Source organism: Capsicum annuum, chromosome 3 (assembly GCF_002878395.1).
Source record: "Capsicum annuum cultivar UCD-10X-F1 chromosome 3, UCD10Xv1.1, whole genome shotgun sequence".
In the NCBI taxonomy this organism is placed as follows: domain Eukaryota; kingdom Viridiplantae; phylum Streptophyta; class Magnoliopsida; order Solanales; family Solanaceae; genus Capsicum; species Capsicum annuum.
Genome location: NC_061113.1, coordinates 170,798,079 through 170,819,809, shown reverse-complemented (window position 1 = coordinate 170,819,809; position 21,731 = coordinate 170,798,079). Strand labels below are relative to the sequence as shown.

At 36.8% G+C, this 21,731-nt stretch overlaps 1 protein-coding gene and 1 long non-coding RNA gene across 2 annotated transcripts in view; both read right to left on the bottom strand.

Annotated features, from left to right (window-relative positions):
• Positions 1-4,143: 4,143 nt before the first annotated feature.
• LOC107863689 (electron transfer flavoprotein-ubiquinone oxidoreductase, mitochondrial) overlaps positions 4,144-21,731 on the bottom strand; it is a 51,907-nt gene continuing 34,319 nt past the window's right edge. The window contains exons 14-17 of the mRNA XM_047408439.1: positions 5,811-5,890; positions 5,111-5,239; positions 4,965-5,031; positions 4,144-4,690 (exon numbers count right to left, since the gene is read on the bottom strand). Coding sequence (XP_047264395.1) covers positions 4,607-4,690; positions 4,965-5,031; positions 5,111-5,239; positions 5,811-5,890 — 360 coding nt within the window. The 3' untranslated portion in view covers positions 4,144-4,606. The remainder of the gene's footprint in view (positions 4,691-4,964; positions 5,032-5,110; positions 5,240-5,810; positions 5,891-21,731) is intronic.
• LOC124896716 lies at positions 7,517-20,039 on the bottom strand. The gene is made up of 2 exons (XR_007053106.1): positions 8,135-20,039; positions 7,517-8,045 (listed from the first exon to the last, which is right to left on the bottom strand). It is a non-coding gene; the product is annotated as an uncharacterized LOC124896716 (long non-coding RNA).

The window sequence follows — 21,731 nt, the reverse complement described above, 5'->3', positions numbered from 1 at the left end:
AAAAACACATAAGGGGTATTTATAGTATAGGAGGAAACCCTAAAATCAAAGCCTGGAAGGAAAAGAACAAAAATAAGGGTCGGTGGCCACATACGGCCTGGTTTTGGGCGCATGTGACATATGCAACATGAGGTTGGGCGCATGTAGACACCTACGTGTGTAGGAAAAATTTCCTGCAGCTTCTGCTCTCGAGATTTTGAACTTCTGGTACATGTTTTGCCTATATGTGGTCTACACATGCTACATGCGATCCACATGTTGCCATAGGTAGGTGTCAGAAGTTCTTTTTTAGCTCTTTCACTCTCTGGATCTTCCATTCCAGCACTTACCTGAGTCTCATATAGACCACATATGCTACATGTGTTCCACATATAGACATAGAAAAGTGTCAGGCTTTCCAACAGTTGCAACCAAGCTTCAAATCTTCAACTTTCATCACATGCTTTGGTGACATACAATATGGAAAGTTTCACGAATACCCAAAATTGATCAATTAAGTATTCTAAAACTCTAGTTTTTATCTTTTTCATGAACTTAGAATCCAAAACCTAATTTCCTACAAAATATACCCAAAATGCATCATATTTAAAAAACAACCTAAGAAACTTGCATTTTTTCAGAGTTTTAAGCAGAGAAAGTGCTATATTTCTATAACACATCAACACCCTCAACTTAGAATGTTTGCATGTCCTTAGATAACAAAACAAAAAAGACGCTTAACTAGGAGATTCTAAGTTATTCAAGGCAGTCAATCAACACTTTACGATCAAACCAGAATACACCTCCCCCCCTCCTATCTCACTTTTCAAAACCAACTATGTATAAGCATGAAGTACAACAATGTCGGATCGAGGTATGGCATTACATTAGCAACAAACAATCATGCATATGTACAAGTTACACTACCCAAACACATAAGCAGCTAGCAATATGACTCATGTGCCCTCACAACAAAGATGTCCCTCTTACTCATATGAAATAATGAAATGCAGGGATAGCCAAGAGACACTCACACTCGGAAGAGAAGTTCCAATCAATGTGCATCAAATACCATAGGCTTGCCCTTATTTTCTTTACCATAGTTTTCAAACAGTCAGGATAGGATCACTATAGGATCACACTCACACTCAGATGATGTAATGCATGAGGTTGTCGTACAACCTCTGTATAAACCTATTGAGTTGTTCTCCCAAGGTAGGATCCTTCGAGGGTTCGTCAACACATATACAAATATAATATCCAATACCAATCCAATATTCATAACTCCTGTCTGGCACATACATCGGCAAGGTGTTTTAAAGATGACATGCTTTCTGTCAGAAAAATCAGTATATGAATGTATATAATATGAGCATGTAATGTTCACAACCAACCAAGATGAGAATTTCAAATCCAACCAATATACCAAGCACATGAGCCAATAATCTACTCAATAAGCTAACCATCCATGATCCAATATAAATCAATATACCAATAGAGTAAGATATACCATAATATGTCATTTAATACCACATAATTCTCAATTTAGACAATTTCCACCAAGAAGAAAACAACCAGTTACATGAATATCAGGCCAAGAAAATCATATAAGACCCCACACAATCACACATAACAAATAATGTCTCAAATCCACCAAATAACAACAACATAGGCCCCCAGACGGGCACAAAATAATAATAAAGTCATTTTCATGATTAGTTCCCATACCCATAACATGATTTTATATCAACATTAACTACCCAACCCAATCTGAAGAAAGCTAAGACATAACCTACATCTAAAGGAAAAAACAGGGTCTGAAAGCCTTCAACATGGAGCCTTCCCCTCGCGAACAGGCTTGAAATCAACTAAAACATACAAATATAAAATCTATGTGTTAAAAAGAAGCCAACGATAACCATTTTGTCCATTTCTGGGTCGGAATCAAACGGAACCCCGAAACGGAATTTTCAAATAAGAAGGATAAAATTGAAATTTTTAGTTAAAAAATATGTTACCCATAATTAAAGGAAGCCATATAACAAAACCCAAGTGAAAACGGATTGAAATTGGGGTTTAAATCAAAGAATTACTAATTTAGGCCCTTCAGGCCAAAATTTTCAAATTCCGCTTTTGAAATCAAGTTTTCCAAGCTTTAAATAACAAAAGTCAAAGAAAAATAATTGAAATATGAATTTGGGGCTTACCCGAGCTTGAAAGTGGAAGAAATCGCCCAAAAAAAACTCTAAAAACCAAAGCTTCAAGTGTCAAAAATAGGGGAAGAATCGAGAAAGGGGGTATTTATATTACCCAGCAGCGCTAAAGGGGTACCCACGCACTGACGCTAGGCCACTTAAGCAGACAAGTGGCACTAAAAAGGCTAGCGCATTAGCGGCACTTGCTAGGCTGGCAAGGCCGCTTAAGCGCCATATGGCCGCTAAAGCGGCCCTTCGCACTAGCTACAGTGCATCAGCTGGAGACTTAAAAAATTCCAAGTCCACGCGGACCCCTCGGGATTCATTAGGAATTCCGATAACGCAAACGAACTATCCTACCTACTAAATTCGACGCTTGGACTCAATGGCGATATCAGATTTTTGAAAAATTAGCCTTTTCACAAAATTGACTCCCGAGACTCCATTTCACAACTTTCTGAATCAAGGGTCGAAATAAGATACAAAAGTCATAAAGCAACACCATGTTACCATCCTAAAATCGATGTTTTGAATCTGTTGGCACTGTTCGTTTTGCCACCCGACATACAGAACAATAAATGTTAACTGAAGTCAACTAATGAACCTTTTTAGCCACCAAAAGTCACAAACTCGCACAAATCACACTGAAATGCATTGAAAATCATGTCAATCATTTTAATACCCCAGAAATACCACAAAGCAATCATAGGGAGGGGTAAAATGGTCAAATCGCACAAAAATCACTAAATTAAGTCATTACAATAGATTTTTTGAGACAAAAGTTTCAACCCTTAGTGTTAGAAACATATTCATTAGGAATGAAAGGATCATTGAAAATGGGTGGAAGATCCAATAGGGCATTAGCATGGAAATGAGGAGGATCCAATAATGGAGGTAAAAGGTAGAGATTACTTTCACTCATACCATGAGAGAGAGAAATCAAGTGGCGGATTTTTTAGCTAATATTGTATTCTATTTTGCAGGTCCATTAAGCTAGTCATTTTGCAGATATACTCACTGGAGCAAGAAAGTTACTAAACATAGATAAGCAAAGAGTTCCAAAGCTACGTTTTCAGAAGGTCAAAAACAAAATGCACAGCAATACAAATCATGCGACTGAAATCTAAAGATAGTAGGCATTCAGCAGATTTGTTACAACAGAAAACACAAGATCCATACTACAAACACATCAAAAATGAGATATGTTAGCTATAAACTAACCTATTTGACTCAAGTTATATAACTTCTGAATTCAGGCAGTGGTATTAACTTTTTTGTGAGGTTCAACCTGTTTAAATAATGGAGAAAAAGATTATTAAATAGACCAACATCGTAGACATCTCGAAGTTGTTAATCTTGTACAGATATAACTAGAACCTTACCTTGAGACGATGGAGTTAACTGTGCACATCTACACCTTGAAGAAATCTTCATGACTAAGATCGGTTACCATAGCATCCAATGAGAGCTTATGGAATGTCTTGAGATGGAACCTACCCAAAAGGTGTATAATTTTAATAGTCAAAATCATATCAAGGAAATGGTTTTGCTCTGAGGTTCGTTTGGTTCACAGCCTCACAAAATCTATTTGGCTTGGTGGATTGAAAATGTACCTGGAAGTAGCAGATCGACATCGCAGCTGAAACTCCAACATCGATGAAGAGAGCCTCAACAGTCCATGAAAGCTTCGAGACAACCGCTTCACTTCACTTTCCTTCTTCCATCTACTTTGTTTTCCTTTTAATTTTTCATGTATTTTGTTTTTTTGCTTTTGTCATGGACCGGGTTTCTGTTGGGGCTGCTCCATTTATTTTGTATAGATTCGATATGATAAAAGAGGCCCAAGGGTCCACCAAAAATTTGATTTTAGAAAATTAAAGACGTATTATCTTCTAATAGACACCCAAGGATGAGCGTTATAAATTCATTGTATTCATTAACCGAAGTAAATGTCCTTTAGATATATATGTACGATAATAATACTTATATAACGGATCTTATTAATACTCTCATAAAGAGTTGTAACATTAGATGATTTCATACCCCATAAAAGAGATGTTTCTCATCCAGTAATTAACACAGAAGAAACAAATAAGAAGTATTCTCTCCAATAACTCGTCTCCATTTTTGCTTTATACTATTTTGTATTGCCCATATTTATAACACGTTGCTTAATCTATATATCTTCTTTCCCACAATATCGGCAAATACTTCAAGGAAAGATCAAAATGGTTCTCACCATCACATTCAAAATGTTTTGGCCACACAGCCTTATTCTTAATTTCCTCGCTCTTGAATCTATTTAAATCCAGCAACGTATAGCATCCAAGATAAAGTACGAGCAAGAAGAGCGTCATTTTCTTTTGAACTTTTCTATTCATCTTACAGGGTTAGAATCTATTTTTAGCAGTTCATGAGTTGCTGAAGATCATCTACATGATTGTGTAACCAGGGCCGCCTCCACCTTCTGGGACTGTCCATTCAATATTCTGTGTCGGATCTTTGATACTGCAGGCCTGAAAGATAACAAATTTTTTTAATTGTAAGCTGGATGCCAATATGAAACATCATCAAGTTGTATATGAGCATAAGCTAAGCAAGTGAACAATAGACTCGTTGAATGACTATCAGCAAGAACCCTGTCAGCTTTCTGGATGCACAATATCTTTTGTGGATTATTGCAGCCTAGAGATGTCTACATAGGTATCTGAAACAACTTTCATGGCTTTAAGATGTAACAGCTTTAACTCAGTGCAGGAGGACTGAACCAGGGACACAAGACAGCATTACCTTGCAGTGCAAGCAGTTCTGAGCATTGATCTGCAACTTTAAGTCACCGGTCTCATCCGGTATGTACCTAGTAATTTGATGAGGATAATTGAACAGATGTATGGCAGAGAAGGAAATGAAAAATTATTTTCAGACGAGAATATTACTCATAAACTCGTGCAGGACAATATCGTGCCTCAGATCCAGCATACTTGGGCAAGTTGACATTTTCTGGAATGGTAGGGTCTCTCAGATGAAGATGAGATGGTTGGTTATGATCATGATTTGTGTTGCTCCTACAGGAAGGACATTAGAAAGGAAAATCAGCAGTTCTGATATGAAAGAAGGTCTGACCACTCAAGAGACGGGGTTAAAAAGGAAAGATCTTTTAGTCCTTACTCAACACATACAGCTCCAACCGATGGATCTTACCTCACAAATATAAGTAATTTTATTTGGCACGGTGATGTGATATGTTCCACCGTGATGGCAACCTTCTATTAAACAACAAAATTAACCAGGATGTAATCACAAACCATAATCGAGAGTTCTCACATGATGACAAAAATAAGATTTCAGTTGGCTAAATAATTCCTGATTTGCTCTCAAGAAACTTGTTCATTTGAGAGATCACAATTCCTGCTTCACCATTCCATTCAAAAAAAAATTTATGTGAAACTGTGCATCAACAAATAAACACATTTAATCATGTCACCTCGTCTTTAACCAAACTATTCCATTTTACTTGCTATAAATTCATTTTCTCATCTGGGAAATGTAAGTATAATATAACTTGAGGGAAAATGAACAAATTAATCACCTACAGCCCAACTAAAGAATCAGAAAATGTTTGTGACAGACCATTACCTGTACAGCGAGGTCGATATATCAAAAGATACAGCATCATCTGGCTTTGGGTACTCAATTGGTGAGAATAATTGGGCTTCCTGCAGATGAAGGACAAAATTCACGTAAGTACTATACTTGATCGATGAGCTAAACTCTGCAATTTAAGAGCATAACCAACTTCTCTAAGAAGACCACTCTTAGCTGGATATCATGGTACAAATAAACACGGAAAAGTTGAGTCGGCTTGGTAACTTAGCAACTATGGTTCATGGTTTCTTTGATAAAGGAGAAACATTAGTCTCTTTTAGTTTTGAAGAGCATAAACATGAGTATATTTTGGTTTTCTCAAAAGATGTCATTACATATATGAACGCACTTTGATTTGCAAATCACAAAAGATCAGACCTGAGGGTAACAGAATGTGGTACAACGTTTTCTCTCCTACTTTTTACTTTTTCTCCATCAAAACAGCTAAAATGTTCCTGTGCTGTATGAACAGGAAAGTAAGTGAATATGTTAATTTCCTCATTAGCAAATGAGTCCTCGCCACATTGACCAATCTGCTTCGGTTTCTATCTTCACGGTGAACATTCATAGGTCAGTGGCGTCAAATTTCTTAAATCACAGATCAATGACAGGTCAACCACAGTGTACTACTTCTACAATAAGCAAATCGAAGTGGGCCACACCCCTAAGATTCATCAGTTATCTAGTGACTTCAAAAGAATGAACAACTATAGAAAGTTTCCCCAAAAGAAATGAAAAACAATATCTGAATTTCATTTTGCTGATAATAAAAGTCCTCAGGGTAATGCCTGATGTCATGCAGGATCTGCTGGAAAGCTAAAAACAAGTACAATTAAGGGAGCATGGTGTGTAATACAGCACCCAATCTGGAGAAATTCTAAAATAATGCAGCAGAAGCTCTTGGAGGGGAAAATAATGTTGACTCAAACTGACTGTTTTTATGCTTTTCTACATATCTTGGAACTCACATGACATACTAACTTGTATAGATGATTTTTTAAGGTTTATTAGGATACCAATTTTAGATGTCCATCACAGTTCACAACTACAGCATACATAAAATATATTATTTACCCAGAAAAATGGCAAAGCCTCATAATGCTCTAGAACCAGATTGGACTAATTTAAGGGCTTAATGGTTGTAGTTAATGCGAGGCCGAAGTGTTTGGGACTTATTTGGGGATAACGATGTATTAGGGACGTGTTAACGGACATATGATATAGTTTGGGACTTAGCTGAAGTGGTAGGAATGTCGAAAAGAATACAAAACGGAGAGAAAAATTGCTGTCCAAGGGAATGCAGAGGCCATGCACCACATGACCAGCTGACAGAATAATTCCAGCACTCCCACGCTGTGGCCATGCCAGTGTTTGGCGAAAGGCGACAAGAGGTGACAAGGCCCCCGCTTCGCCACGCGGCGAGGCGAGCGGCAAGGCGAGTGCCATTTGAATGTACGGCGACAATTAATATAAAAAATTAAAATAATATATAAATGATCAAAATTTCAATAACACTAATATATTAGGAAATATTTCAAGTCAAGAATTAAAAATATATAGTAGATAGATACTAAAAATCTAGAACTTAAATGACTCAACAATTCAATATCCATACAACAAGTCTATTCTCTTCTTCAAGGTTTGCATAATCTTCAAATCCGAGATGCAGTTCATTATATTGTCCCTTATCGTCTTCCTCTTCGGATTCTTCATCAACTAGGGCCCGAGTCTGACTTGAACTTGTCGCTTTCCCCTTGTCAAGTGACCTTGACCTTGACTTTCTCCTAAGACCATAGACAATATCATCATCAGCCCCAGCTGTCATAGCAACAGTACCCTAATTAAGATCCCCTTCCTCAAACACTAGTTCATCTTCTTGATCTTCGGGGCCAACAAGTAACCATTCATTCGCATCTTCAATATTTTCCAACATAATAGGATCGATGGTATCGCGAATATCATAGCGACATGCCAATGTTCTATTGTATTTAACGTACACTAGATCATTGAGACGCGATAACTCAAGCCTATTTCTCTTCTTGGAATGAATTTGTACATAATAAAGTAGTTACTAATTAGATTCGAAGAATAATTGCTTGGTTCTCACATGTTCAAAGACACTCCAATTCTGCTCGCATCCAGATGCACTACAAGTTAAACTCAGAACTCTCATGGCAAATCTTTGCAAATTTGGAGTTCCGCTCCCAAATAGGGACCACCACTCAACTATAAAAAAAAATTGAAGGTTAATAAGCATAAAAAAGTCAATAACTTTAGGTGCTTTAAAATAAAGATAACTAAACCAATTCACTAACCCGGTGACCTCGCGTCTCTAGCTCTAACAGCTTGACCAGAACTAAACAATCCATCCGCACTCTTGTACTTAGCAAGCTCGGCAAATAGTAAATCTTGTGTGGAAAGATCGGGGACCATTGTCTCAACACAAGTGTAGTAACTCTCCCACACTTTAGCAATTTTCTCCTCACTCATCGTTGATTTAAAGTACAATCCCGGATTCAAAGGTACAATCCCGGATTCAAAATATACCCGGCGGAGTGCAACGGTCGCTTGAGTTGGTCAGTCCACCTTGAATCAATTATTTCGAGGATTTTCTCGTAATGCCTCGAAACTCCATCAAACCCCCTTTGAATAGTTTCCTTCGCTTTATCCATTGCTTCAAGCATATAGCCCATTGAGGGTCTTTTTTCCCATCTACCAAGCAAAGGAACGAGACCAAAGGACCACAAACTTTAAGAGCCTTGACTACATCATTCCAAAAGTATGCAGAATAAAGAATGGCGGAAACTTCTTTCCCCAAAACTTCCTTTGCAAACTTACTAGAACTCCATTCATTGGAGATGATCAAGGTTCTCAAATTCTTCCTTTGTTTGTACATTGCCTCCAAAGTCAAAAAGGCCGTTGCGAATCTTGTCTTGGCCGGTTTCACCAAATTTTTCTCATTGGTGAATTTTCACATCAAGTTCAACAACAATGGCCTTTGACTTATGTAAGAAACCACTTTTGTGGCCTTTTTAAAAACTGTAAAAGACATTATATCAACTATTAGCTTAATAAATATTCACACTTTAGTAATAAGTAAAAAAAAAGAGGCGTTGATTATTACCTGAGGCATATGGATTAATCTTGAATACGTCTTGCAACATCAAATTGATGCAATGGGAAGCACATGGAGTCCAATAGATATGTGGGTACACAGCCCTCATAAGATCCCCCGCTTTTACATTCTCACTAGCATTATCCGTTATAACTTGTAAAACATTTTCCGATCCAATATCCTCAATTGTCTTCTCAAACAAGCTGTACATCTTAGTGCCAGTGGTGGACTCATTGCTAGCATCGACAGAACCAAGAAAGATGCTCCCTATCGGACAATTGACCAAAATATTAATGATCATTTTTCCATTACGAGCTGTCCATTTATCCATCATGATGGAACAACCATACTATTGCCATTGCACCTTGTGCTTCTCAACAAGTTCATCAACTTTCTTTACTTCCTTCTTTAATTGAGAAACTCTAACTTCATGATAGGTAGGTGGCTCCATTCCCGGGCCATGTTGTCCTACCGCTTCTGTAAAGTTAGCAAATGAATCATAATTAACACAATTAAATGGGAGGCCCGCATCATACATCCATACCGCGAAAGCATTTACCGCCCGTTCCCTTAAGATTTTTTGTGTCATTAATTCCTCGTCCTCCTCCTACTCCTGTCTTTTCAAAGCTGATGTTATGTTGTGGCTTTTGTGGATAAAACTTATCCATAGGACCTTTCATCACATGTGCCGAGGATGATACACTAACACCACTCGAAGACATTTTTTGATATTTGGAGGTAGGTATCATTTCCTCAAGTTCATTCATATCATCATCATCAACAACGATATAATATGATGGCATATATTGTTGATTCTTTGGATTTGTTGCGGCTTTGCTATCAACAAATGCCTTTACTTCATCCCTAATGTTTGCCGGACAAGATTGACATATCCTCACTTTTTTGTTTCCACCTATCAAGTGTTGTTTGAATCGAGTAATGCCGCCATTTATGGTACGTCGACAAAAATTACAAACCACCGCATCTTTTTTCGGTCCTTGTGTACCATAATTCCATCCTGTCCTTTTGTTTGCTACTAGTAGATTGAGAGTGAGACGCCATTGAAATTGAAAGCTGCTAATGATCAAATAATTTAATTAGTCTATTACCATCATGCTATTTTAATTCTACATAAGTTATTAAAAAAAAAATACATAATAAGAATTAAGGACAATGGCCACTGGTACGACAACAGCTGGTACGACAACTGCTCCGACAACTGGTACGACAACCGCCATTGTAAACCGGTACCCTGAGGTGGTACGATGATGATTTCCGGTACCCTGAGGTGGTCCAACAACTGCTCCGATGAGTTACGGCGACGTCGACGGTGATTTCCGGCGATGGCACATCGACAATGCCGTCTCTGTTCCGGTAGTCGTTGATCGGGATTTTTTCAGGTTAGTTTCCGATTAATTATTCAATGTTTCCACTCAAATTTCTTTTTAATTTTGGTCAACGTCTCCGAAATCGGTTGACCGAAGCGGAGACGGCAGAAGCACCCGTTCCGGTTCGGCGGCAAAACAGCCGAGTCCGAGCAACATAGCCTACTATTGCATTGCCTGCAGACATTGTGGTAAGAATGTTGAATGTACTTGAGGCAGTGGTGCCTAATCAAGGTCGAGCTCCAGCTCTTCAGGCAATTTCGCAAACACAGGCACAAGTTCAGTTGAATGTTGCGACTCCTCAAGCACCTCAACCAGTTGATCATTCGGTTGCAACCCAAGGATCTTAAGGATTTCATGGATCTTAAATCGCCAGAGTTTGATGCTACACCATCTTCTGTTGAGCCTCAAGAGTTTTTAGATCATTGTGAGAAGATACTGACAACTTTGGGATTGAAAGAGACTCGTGGTGTAGAATTTACCGCTTTTCTGTTCTCAAGGTCTCTCTAGGCATGGTGAACTTCCGTCTTGAGGGGCAGACAAGCCCACCGATCACTTGGTCAGAGTTTTCACCCATGTTTATGGACAGATTTATTCCATTCAGCAAACAAGCTGACATGAGATGCCAGTTTAATGAGCTATGGCAGGGATCTATGATAGTTACTGAGTATCAAACTAAGTTCACTGAGTTGTCTAGGTATGTTCCATCTTTGGTTGCAGATCAGAGAGAGAGACGATTTGTGGATAGACTTGAGGCTTGTTATCGTGGTCCAGTGATACGAGATGTGCGTAATGGATCTTATGCTGAGGTGGTTGACACAGCTCTCTGTTCTGAGTCCTATTATGAGATGGAAAGGATTAATCGAGAAAACAAAAAAACACGTAACTCAGGTGTGTTTAGTGGTGCTCAATCTGAGAGAAATGGTAGTTTTTATTATGGGTAGTCCAGGCCTACGCAGTCAGAGTCCGTGGGACAGAACAACATATGCAGAGGAAGGGTAACAGTTCCTATCAATCAAGTCAACATCTATGATGTTCCAATTGTGGTAGAATTCACAGTGGTTGTTACGGAACAAATAGGGCTTGTTATACTTATGGTGAGCAGGAACATATTGCTAAATTTTCTCCTAAGGGAGATTCAAGTATTGGTCAAGCCACTACTCAGGTGCAAGGGAATGTTGTAGGAGCACAAGCCCAAGCTCAGCCGGCTAGAGTTGTTCCACAGGGTGCTTATGGACAGAATCGACAGGGTGCACAGGTTGCTCAGACATGGGATGGACCACCGAGATGGCTAGACAAGATAGCGAGACATCTAATGCAATAGTCACAGGTATTATATTGTTAGCTCTCACGAGGGATATTCTCTTATTGATCTTTGTTCTACGTGTTCGTTTTTATCTTCATATTTTGCTTTATTCTTAAGAGAGAAGAATTGAGACCGTTATTGTGCCATATATGGTCATAACCATAGTGGGGAACACTTTATCAGTGGATGGAATTTATAGAGATTGTATGATATCTGTTTAACGCAGGGACACCATAGTTGATCTATTTGTGTTACCAATGACGGACTTTGATGTGATTATGAATAAGAATTGATTGGCATTATGTTATGCTCTGATTGATTATGTTAAGCTTATACCCAGCTTTAGTGTGGAAAAGTATGACTGTTGTGACTCAAGAAAAGATAATATTTTATGTAAGGGCACGTCAAATGGTTGATCATGGGTGTTTGTGTTTTATTGCTACTGTCCATGATGCATGAGCTGAGAATGTTACTATTGGCAGCTTTTCTATTGTTTGAGAATTTATTGGTGTGTTTTTAGATTTATTTATTTTTTTGAGCTACCTAGGTTGTTCATAGTTCATCTTGTTTTTCACTTGTCCGTGCGAGTTAGATGTCCTTACTCATTTGACGTTTCTTGTATGACTCTTGTCACATTCGAGGACGAACATTATTTTAAGTGGGGGAAAATGTAATAACTTGGACGTTTTTTAATGAGGGATAAATGGGTAATTTGTCCATATTATTAATATTAAACAAAAGAGTTTAAAAGGAGTGGGCCACACCCACTCCCCTTGTTCAGTTTTTTACGTTTCAGTTCCAACAAGGAGTAAAAATTAGGGTATTTAATCCCATTATTTCTGAAGGAAAGAAAGAGCGGTTGAGGGGCTTTTGGGTTGTGCATGTTGAGTCAAAAAACAATGCAAAAGAGGAAAAAAAAGTTTCTTTGCCAAGATATGAAAATCACTTTGTTTTCTACTAAATGAACGACTAAGTATTGATTAATGGGTGAGTTAATGTTAATTAGTTGAAAAAAAAGAGAATGAGAAGAAGGAATTAGGTTGTATTACTGCGGAAGAAAAAAAAATGGAAAATCAAGTTGAATTGGTGATGGTGATGGTTTCCAGAATCGGAATAATTACGATGCAAACGTGTTTAGCATGAACAGAAAAAAAAAACACAATTTCAACATTGGGAGTAATTGACAGTAAGCAAAGTTGAAGCTTTGTTTGGAAATTCCTTTTCCTTATCGTTGGTATCATGTTAGGACAGTCATATTGGAACATTATAATTGCTAATTTAATATATGAGGTGTGAGATATTAAGGTTTAGTTCTAAGTTTAAAAGTTAGGGATGTTAAGACTTGGCCCCGAATAGCATAACTGATATTGTAATTTAATATTTTGTTTAGATTGATTCCATTGGTGTCGTTTGGTTGATGTCCTACACATTGCAAAGTTGGGGAATTTGTTATTAGCGAGATAAGTGAGACTTCAAGCTTTGGGTGCTTGCTTTTCAAATTTGTTTTTAAAATATATTTTTATCTGCCTGGTCCATATGTTGGGACGAGCGTGTGCTTGGCAGAATCGACGATCTTTAAGGCCAGCCGTATATACTTTATGTTTAAGAATACCAATTCCCCTGTTATAAATTATTTTGTGATGTGATATGATTGTATATTGTGAGATTGGAGCATTGTTTATGCTTGTTGATTTGACATGGGGCATTGTGTATGCTTCCCTTGAGCATTATGTATTCTTGTTGATTTGATATTGGGCATTGTGTATGCTTCCCTTGAGTATTGTGTATGCTTGTTGATTGGATATGGCACATTGTGTATGCTTCCTTGGGTATTGTGTATACCCCTGATACGCGTTGTGTTTGTTTCCGAAACTCCTGATGTTAGCTAATTACTTTACTTACAAATTATGATAAGTGCTTTGTATGAATTGTATTGAGGTATATGATTCTTGATGAAGGATTGTTGGATCTCATTGGTCACCTAATTATTATATAATTCCTGTGTGTAATAACTTTATGTTCTTGGTGTTGTAGTATTTTCTAATACTTGTCCTGGAGTACTTAAAGTAGCGAGCCGATGATCTTACCAAGTTATATTTATATATAGCTCACTCTTTACTTACATATCTGCAGATACTACCGCACAAGGCGAAGCTAGTGGGTGACGGTTCCTTCATAAGGATTCTATTCCTAAGGTGAACCTTCGCATTATTCGTGGAGGCTTTCGTTTCAACTTTATCTATCTAGTTATGTTTCTTTTCGTTGGGTTTGCATGCCCGAAGGTTGAACTCATGTAACTCTATTTTAGATGCTCCATGGTCTTAGTGTGAGATTTGGGACAAAGAATTAGTTCTCGAGTGATTGTTGAATTTATAGTTACTTATGGAATTTTGTTAAACTAATATTCCCTATTTATTGATGCGTTGAAGTTGTATATATGATACCTTAGAGTTTATTATATGATAAAGTGTAAGGAAGATTGGTTCTCCTGACAAGTGGTGTTAGTGGGTGCCAGTCACATCGAGAGATTATTTTGGGACGTGACAGTTGTAGAGTTACTTGAAAAGCCTAAGTGGCATAAACTTGAAGAATTTATCATAATGTACGCTCATCGTTGTATTTGTTACAAGGTGATGATTAGGTGATGATTATTAATCATTTACCATGATTAATAATTATTGGGATCAAACAAGTGAGAGTTAGGATGGACGACACTTGATGTGAAGGTGATGAATGATCAACGGGAATAAGAATGGAAAACTCTTAGTTAAAATAGGGGATAAAGATAGCATAAGTGGAGGAAGGTGTTATGAATTAAATTGTTATATGAGTTGTCATGTTTTCTTTCCGTGATTTCTATATTGTGCTTACGTGATCTAATCTTGGTCGGCCGGTGATACGTATCAGTACGTGTTGTTTGTAATGATATTGCTCTTGCTATACCCTTTTTGGGGTATCGTCTTTTGCATGAATCAGTGTTGGTTTCATGATTGTTCCGGATAGCGATCCTTCAGCAGCTTCTACTCGTCTCATTCCTAGTGAAAGTTGTGCCCAGTCTTATCATTCTTGATTAGAAGCTCTTGTACCTGTTTAGACTAGTTCCTAGGGGTAGTTTACATTTCCACACTTATTGTTTGTAATAAAATAGTCGTAATCAATTTTCAGGGAAGCGTGGTGTGGAAAAAAGCGACAAGGATCCACATCACACATTACGCAAAGCGTGAAACGATGCGAGCACATCATTAAAGTGAATTAGTGAAGAAAAAGAAGGGGCAATAGTGGTAGTCGCAGTGAAAAAGAAGTCGCAGCGGTGGACTTCAAAGTTAACCTTAGAAAATTGCAGCAGTGGTAGTCACCGCAGTAGACACTTTTTTAAAAAAAAAAAATTGACCCTAAATATAAAATCAACGTGAAGTGACTCTTTTTTTAATTTAAAATTGACCCTAAAAATAAAATCAACATGATGCACTTGCATCAGCCACACACAGCGAGAGAGGCTCGCATTGCTTCGCATCATCGCATTATCCGACAATGCGAGCGCATTCCTGACCACTGGTTGTAATAAAGGTTGGTTATTTCTATTTAACGAAGATTTCCACATGTTATGTTGAACAGGTAGTAAGGGATTCCCCTATCTAGGTAGGTTAAAGTAGGTGCCCTCACGATCTGGTAATTTGGGTCGTGACAATTTGATATCAGAGCTTAGGGTACCAATCTCCCAGTACAAGAGTAAATGTCGAGTAGAGTCTTGTGGATTGGTGTGCTGACATCCACATTTAATCTTCGGGAAGCTATGAGGTATTTTAGGAAATTGTGGCACTTCTTTCTTCCCTCTCGTACGATTATTCAGTTGTTGATTGGATTGGGTCCAATTGGTATCTCTTAATTCCAACTGGTATCTAAACTAGGCAAGTAGATGTCACTTGACTCCGCTTAAAAGGATACAAGCAATGAAAATTAGAACCGATTCTTATATATTGATCATGGAAGGGTGAAAGGGCTATAAGGTAGATGTCTCGAGGGGAAAACACAGCGTAGTACTTTGTGATATTACCATCGCTTAGGATGTAATTTCTCGAGTTAAGATTCTCCTAGGGTTGGGAGTTAGAATTTTCACGCTAAGCTAGTCTTGGACGAAATCTGAGCGAGGTATGATCTAGGACAATCCAAAAATGGATTGGGTGGATATAATAAAGTTTAGTTTGATTTTATGTTAGCAACGACAATAAAGAACACGTAGGAATTTTCAAAATGGAGTTCGGGTTAGTAGAACTCTGGACATAGTGTTTAACATAATGGGGTTAGTTTGAGATGTCAAAAATTTGAGTATTGAGTGGTTTGGGAAGATTTTTTAGTTTCTGCCTCGCCTATGCCGCTATAGCAACAAGCATGTCGCTATAGGGGATTGGGTTGCTATAGTGAGATGTAATAATTGTTTAGTTTTCTCTAAGTTTAGACGTTACCTCCTCGACTGGTGATGGAAATAACTAATTTATACTTCTCTTCACCCAATGCTCATTCGGGAACGAACGGGTGATAAATTGGTATTTGATGTAACGACCAATTCCGTCATTACTAAAACTATCTGCAGTAAAGGTATACGAATCTCATTCATCATATGTGTTAGGATCATTATTTTTTAGTATGAGTGCATTTGATATGTACTAAGGTCATATAATACCCCTAGCACAAAGTTAAGTTGAAAGTATCCTTACAGATTTAGTTTCGGGCTAAGTTTAAACTAGGGTCAACTTCAAACGACCACTCCTAGAATATAAGGTGTTATGGGTCCTAATACCCACCAAATTAAAGATCTCTGAGTCTTCTTTCCAACGCAATCAACCGTTCAACAATCTGCTACCAGAGTTAAAAGTTATAACTATTTCTCTGAAGACTATCCATGCTGAAAAAGCTAAAGGCGCTATAGCGGGTCAAGTTGCTATAGCGACGTCATGTCACTATGGCGACACTACAGCAATTTATAACCCATTTTTGACCGAATTCAACCCTCAAACTCCAAAATTTCAATCCTAAGCCCTAAAGGAGCAATTTTCTCTTAGTATGGTTGGAAATTCCTCGTTGAGGTAAGTTTCTTCCGCCATCTTCTTCATTTTTCAATCTTTTAACATCCTAAAATCATTAGAACAACCTTTAATGGTGATATTCTTGGGGGATTCAACCCTAAGTTTAGAATATTTTGGGGAAAACCTATGGGTTAGGTTAATATCACCTAGAATCACTTCTAAATTGTTAATTAACAATCCCTGGCATCAATTAGTGATTCTAAAGCATGAAAATTGATAGCTGGGGACCTTGAATTTAATAAAGGTGGAACCTTTAGCCTAAAAAATCCATTAATGGAGTTAGGTTAAGCTTAAAGAAACTATTTTGATAAGTAATTGACCCTTGAATGATGTTGTAGACCACAACTGAGGGTAAAATTAGTGGGTTTGAATTTCCAAGGTTTTTGTTTAAGTATAGTTAGTTAATTACTCTCGTAACTTTTATTATTAGATGATTTAGCCTTGGTAAATGTGAAGAAGAAGGAACATCATCCATGGCATAGCTTACTTGTTGCAGCAGCTTGACGCCCAGGTAGGTTATGGTTTATGAGTAGTAGACTATGGTTAGTAATCATATCCATAATGTAGACTGACAAGGGAAATCATGCTTAGGCATGCGGGTATGGAGTTTGAGTGGATAAAACATGAATTTAATGTAATAAGGACCTAATTGTGTGTTGATATATTAATGTATAAATCCTTTTTTTTTCTAACCATGAATGTATGAATCCTTGATGGATGTTTTGTGTTTGTATGACTATGGTGGATTGTAATATGACTTTTATGTGAATATAGATGACAATGAGATGGTGTGAGCTCACAATCTACTTATTTAGCCTAATTATCATAAGACGATAAACTGGGTATTATGTGTTGTTGGAATATGGGATAATCTTTGCTTAAGACTAGTGATGAGGACTGATTATGATCCAAGGAGCCGGGGACTTAAGAATCTACGGTCAATTAAGCTAAGGGTTAGGAAGTAAAAGGTATAAAAGGGTACAACTAAAGCTAGATTGTAGGTTAAATAAAGTTGAATGATTGGTTAATAGAATAGGGTCTTGAACCTAGTAATGACTTGAATGTAAGGGTTGCTAGATAATAGTGGAATCCCCGATTTCGATATGAATAAAGGGAGATTATTAATGAATGAATTACTGTATTTTAGACTATATTTGGTTGAACGTGCACTCCTAAAATGATTACTTGAGTTTAATGAATATGGCTTGATAATGCTTACTTGAATAAGCGGAGAATTAGTCTTCGCACGTGCTATAATTAATGGAACGAATGATTCATATCTACTTGTGATTTAGTGTGTTAAAGTATGATTGTTGCTTACATGTATTGATTAACTTGAGTTGACCATGTATATGGGCGGTTGTCTATTGTTGTAAGGCGAAATGATCAGATGGACCCTTGTACTTGTCCGAGTTTGTAAAGTGGACACCTCTACTTAAACCTTTGTCATTTGAACCCTTCAACCCATCAGAATACAACATTTTAAACACTTTTTTTATATGACATCCTATGTGACATATTTGATGAAAGGGCGTGTAATACACGTGTAAGGGGTGTGAACCTTCTGAAAAGGCACCAAATATCATTTTCTCGACTCAAGAATCATCTTCTTCCTCATTTTAATTCACCACTATTGAACCAAAAAAAAGAGTTTTTTCTTGACTTTTCTACTCCTTTCAATTTTTTTGTCCAAATCTTTATTCAATTATATTTTTGTTCTTCTTTGTCTTCTACTAATCATTCTTTTGCAAAATCCTTCTTTATCACACTACAAAATATCCTCCATAAATATAAAGCAGAGATCCACGGAGAATTAATTTACACGAATAGAATTAAAAAATCCTCTTTTTGATTTTGCATCATTTTCTTTCAATAACAAAATCCTTTTCTTGTTCCAGAGAAAAAATATTAAATTTATCAATCTTTTATTCATGGAGTACACAAATTTCATCTCATTTGACCTGCTCAACATCAACGAAGCCAAATAATATCAACCGCACATATTCCCCAAATCTAACCATGTTCTTCAACATATCCCTTACCATGACAATATTGTTTCAACATGTTGCTTCAATCTGCATTAGTTCATCAGACGGCAGTGGCCGGTGGTGTATGTTGATGTGGAACAAGGAAGATGAAATTGGAGGTGAGTGTTTTTTGATATTGTTAATGGATGGAGTATTGATTGTTGTTCTAATTATTGTGTGGAAGAGAAAAGCAAAGAAAAATGGCGTGAGGGAATTTGGTCGTGGTGGAAGGTTGTGTGTAGGTTGTGGGATAAAGGAGGTGGAGATGGTGGTGATGGTCATTGTAGGGATGGTGGTGTCGATGATTGTGGGTTGGGGGAGATGGAGGAAGGCGAGATAAATTTAATATAATATTTTGCTTTCTATTTAATATTATTGATTAATAATTTTAAAAAATAATTAAATATAATTATGACATGACATTGATTTATGTTATGTGGATCTGAGTGTCATTTATTTTAGGGCGAATAAGCTACACACATGATACGAGGGGTTCAAAATCTTGTGTTTTGATGATTTGAGGGGTTCAGATGACAAAAGTCTAAGTAGAGGTATCCACTCGAACAAGTACAAGGGTCAAGTAGACCATTTCGCCTTGTTGAAATGAATACTTAAGGAATGTACCTGATAAATGATATCCTAGGTTTAAATCACATTAATGAGGTTACATTAAAGGGATGTTGACCGTACAAGTATGATTTCTTATTCTCATTCTGGTTGTGATTGTGATATCGGTTATTATTCTAGAATATACCGGTATTTGGACATCTTCACGGGATTGGTTGATATGATTCATTGGTAGGCTCGGGTACCATGCCGGTTTAGTACATAGATAAGAGTTCGCTCGGGTACCACGCTAATATAGTACATGAATAAGAGCTCGTCCCTAGCAGGTCATGACTGTGGGCAATCATAAGATCTTTAGCATATATGTACAAGGTATGTATGTTAAGGCTGGCAATGGACCGGAACCGGTAACGCCGGACCGATTTAACCGGATCTGGAACCGGTACCGGAACTTCCATACCGTTTTTGCTGTCGGAACCGGTGTTACCTGAAACGAAATGCCGGAATTTTCCCCTTGTTCGCACCGGTCCGCTTGCTACCGGTTTGGACCGGAGTGATACCGCAATTACCGAAAGAGATGACACAGTACTAGTACAGTAATACAGTTTTTGTTTTAAAATTTTAATTTAATTTATATATATATAACTTAATGGCCTTAAGTTAGTGGCACTAATATATAAGTTTTATATATATAATAACTTATATAATTTATTAACTTTTTTTAATAAGTTTAAGTTTTAATATATCTTAAAAAGTTTAAAATTTTAACTTAAAAAATACAAGTTTAAGTTAATATAATATTTTTAATAAGTTTAAGAAGTTAAAAATTTTGCGAACTTTATAAAGTTTTGTATTAATTTTTTTTTTCCATAATTGCAACAAACAAAACACAAATTTTAAAATAAAATTAGGCGAATAGCCGTTATATTTATTCAAATTTCATACGTTGTACATTTATTACAAAGATACTAAACGAAAATTTAATCTACGCAGCCACCTTCTAGGAAGGGTTCTGTTTGAATTAGATCTCTATTGTAGAATCTTATTACTATGTAAATTGTCTATAATTTTTGGCATAACTTTTCTATTTATTTGACGGTTAAATCTTCCGGAATTGGTCTTTTTACTTGCTCCTCCATTGCTTCCATTCCATAATCACTATTTGCCTCAAAAATTTCATCTATTTCATCTTCAACATGGGGCGGTAATTTAGGGAGCCCAAAATTTATTCGTTCCGCATTGATCCAATCTCTAAATAATACCGAAATCTCCAAACATCCCTTGCTAACGAATATCGATGATCTCCTATTATAAATCTTCCTGCGCTGAAAGCTTGCTCCGAAGCAACTGGAGAAGCTTGAGTTGATAGCAAACCTCGAACCATCCTTGAAAGTTTTGGAAATTGTCTGATACGGGTCTTCCACCACGATAAAAGTTGTTGTTTTCCAGTTTCATCTCTAATATTTTCCCGATCTTGCGAAAGATACGAATCAAAATCATTACTCCTACAACATTGAAGACCAAGTTCTTCGCTCATCTCGTCATCTAAATCATCATATCTACGTCTAGAAGTAGGAGGTTCGATCGGCCCAATATTTTGTTCCATAACTTGATACAAGTTATATAAACACCTAGCTGTAAATACTATACTAGCACAAGTGTCAACTGATGGCTTTTCATGAGGTCCAATTTCTAAATTGTTGTATAATTTTCTAACCAACATCACTGTACCATGTTCTTTATAAAATGGGTTGAATAAATTAGTTGTCAAAACAATTTGTGGAATAGAAAATGGTATTTTTAAAATTTTTCAACCATAGCTTCGATTACCTCTTTGTAAGGGCATATTTTTTTATATTCAGCAAGTATTTTAGAAATAGCAGTAATAGTTACTAACACAGAAGAAATAGTTGGAGTATATTCAGCAGATACTGTGTTCGTAGCTTGATAAAAAGTTTTCAAAAATTTACAAAGTTCTTCTACTTCAGTCCAATCATCTTCATCTAGCATTAAACTAACATCCTCATTATAAGAATTATAAACTAATTGTATAGATTTACGATAAATAAACACAACTTCAAGCATTTGAAACAAAGAATTTCATCTAGTAGGAATTTCTTTTGGAACTTTTCTATATGGAAGGTCACATTGTTTACATTTACGTTTAAAATCATCCATTACACCCTTTCTTTTTATTTTTAAAAATAGAACTACAAGCAATTCGAACTTTAAGACAACCATCTCCAAACAAATGAACACCTTCATGTACTATCAAATTTAAAATATGTGCAGAATATCTAACATGAAAATGATCTTCATCCATAGGACATAATCTAGTTTTCAAATCGTCAATAGCTTTCAAATTGTTAGAAGCATTATCTAATGTGCATGCCATGGGTTTACCAATAAATCTAAAATATTTCATGCT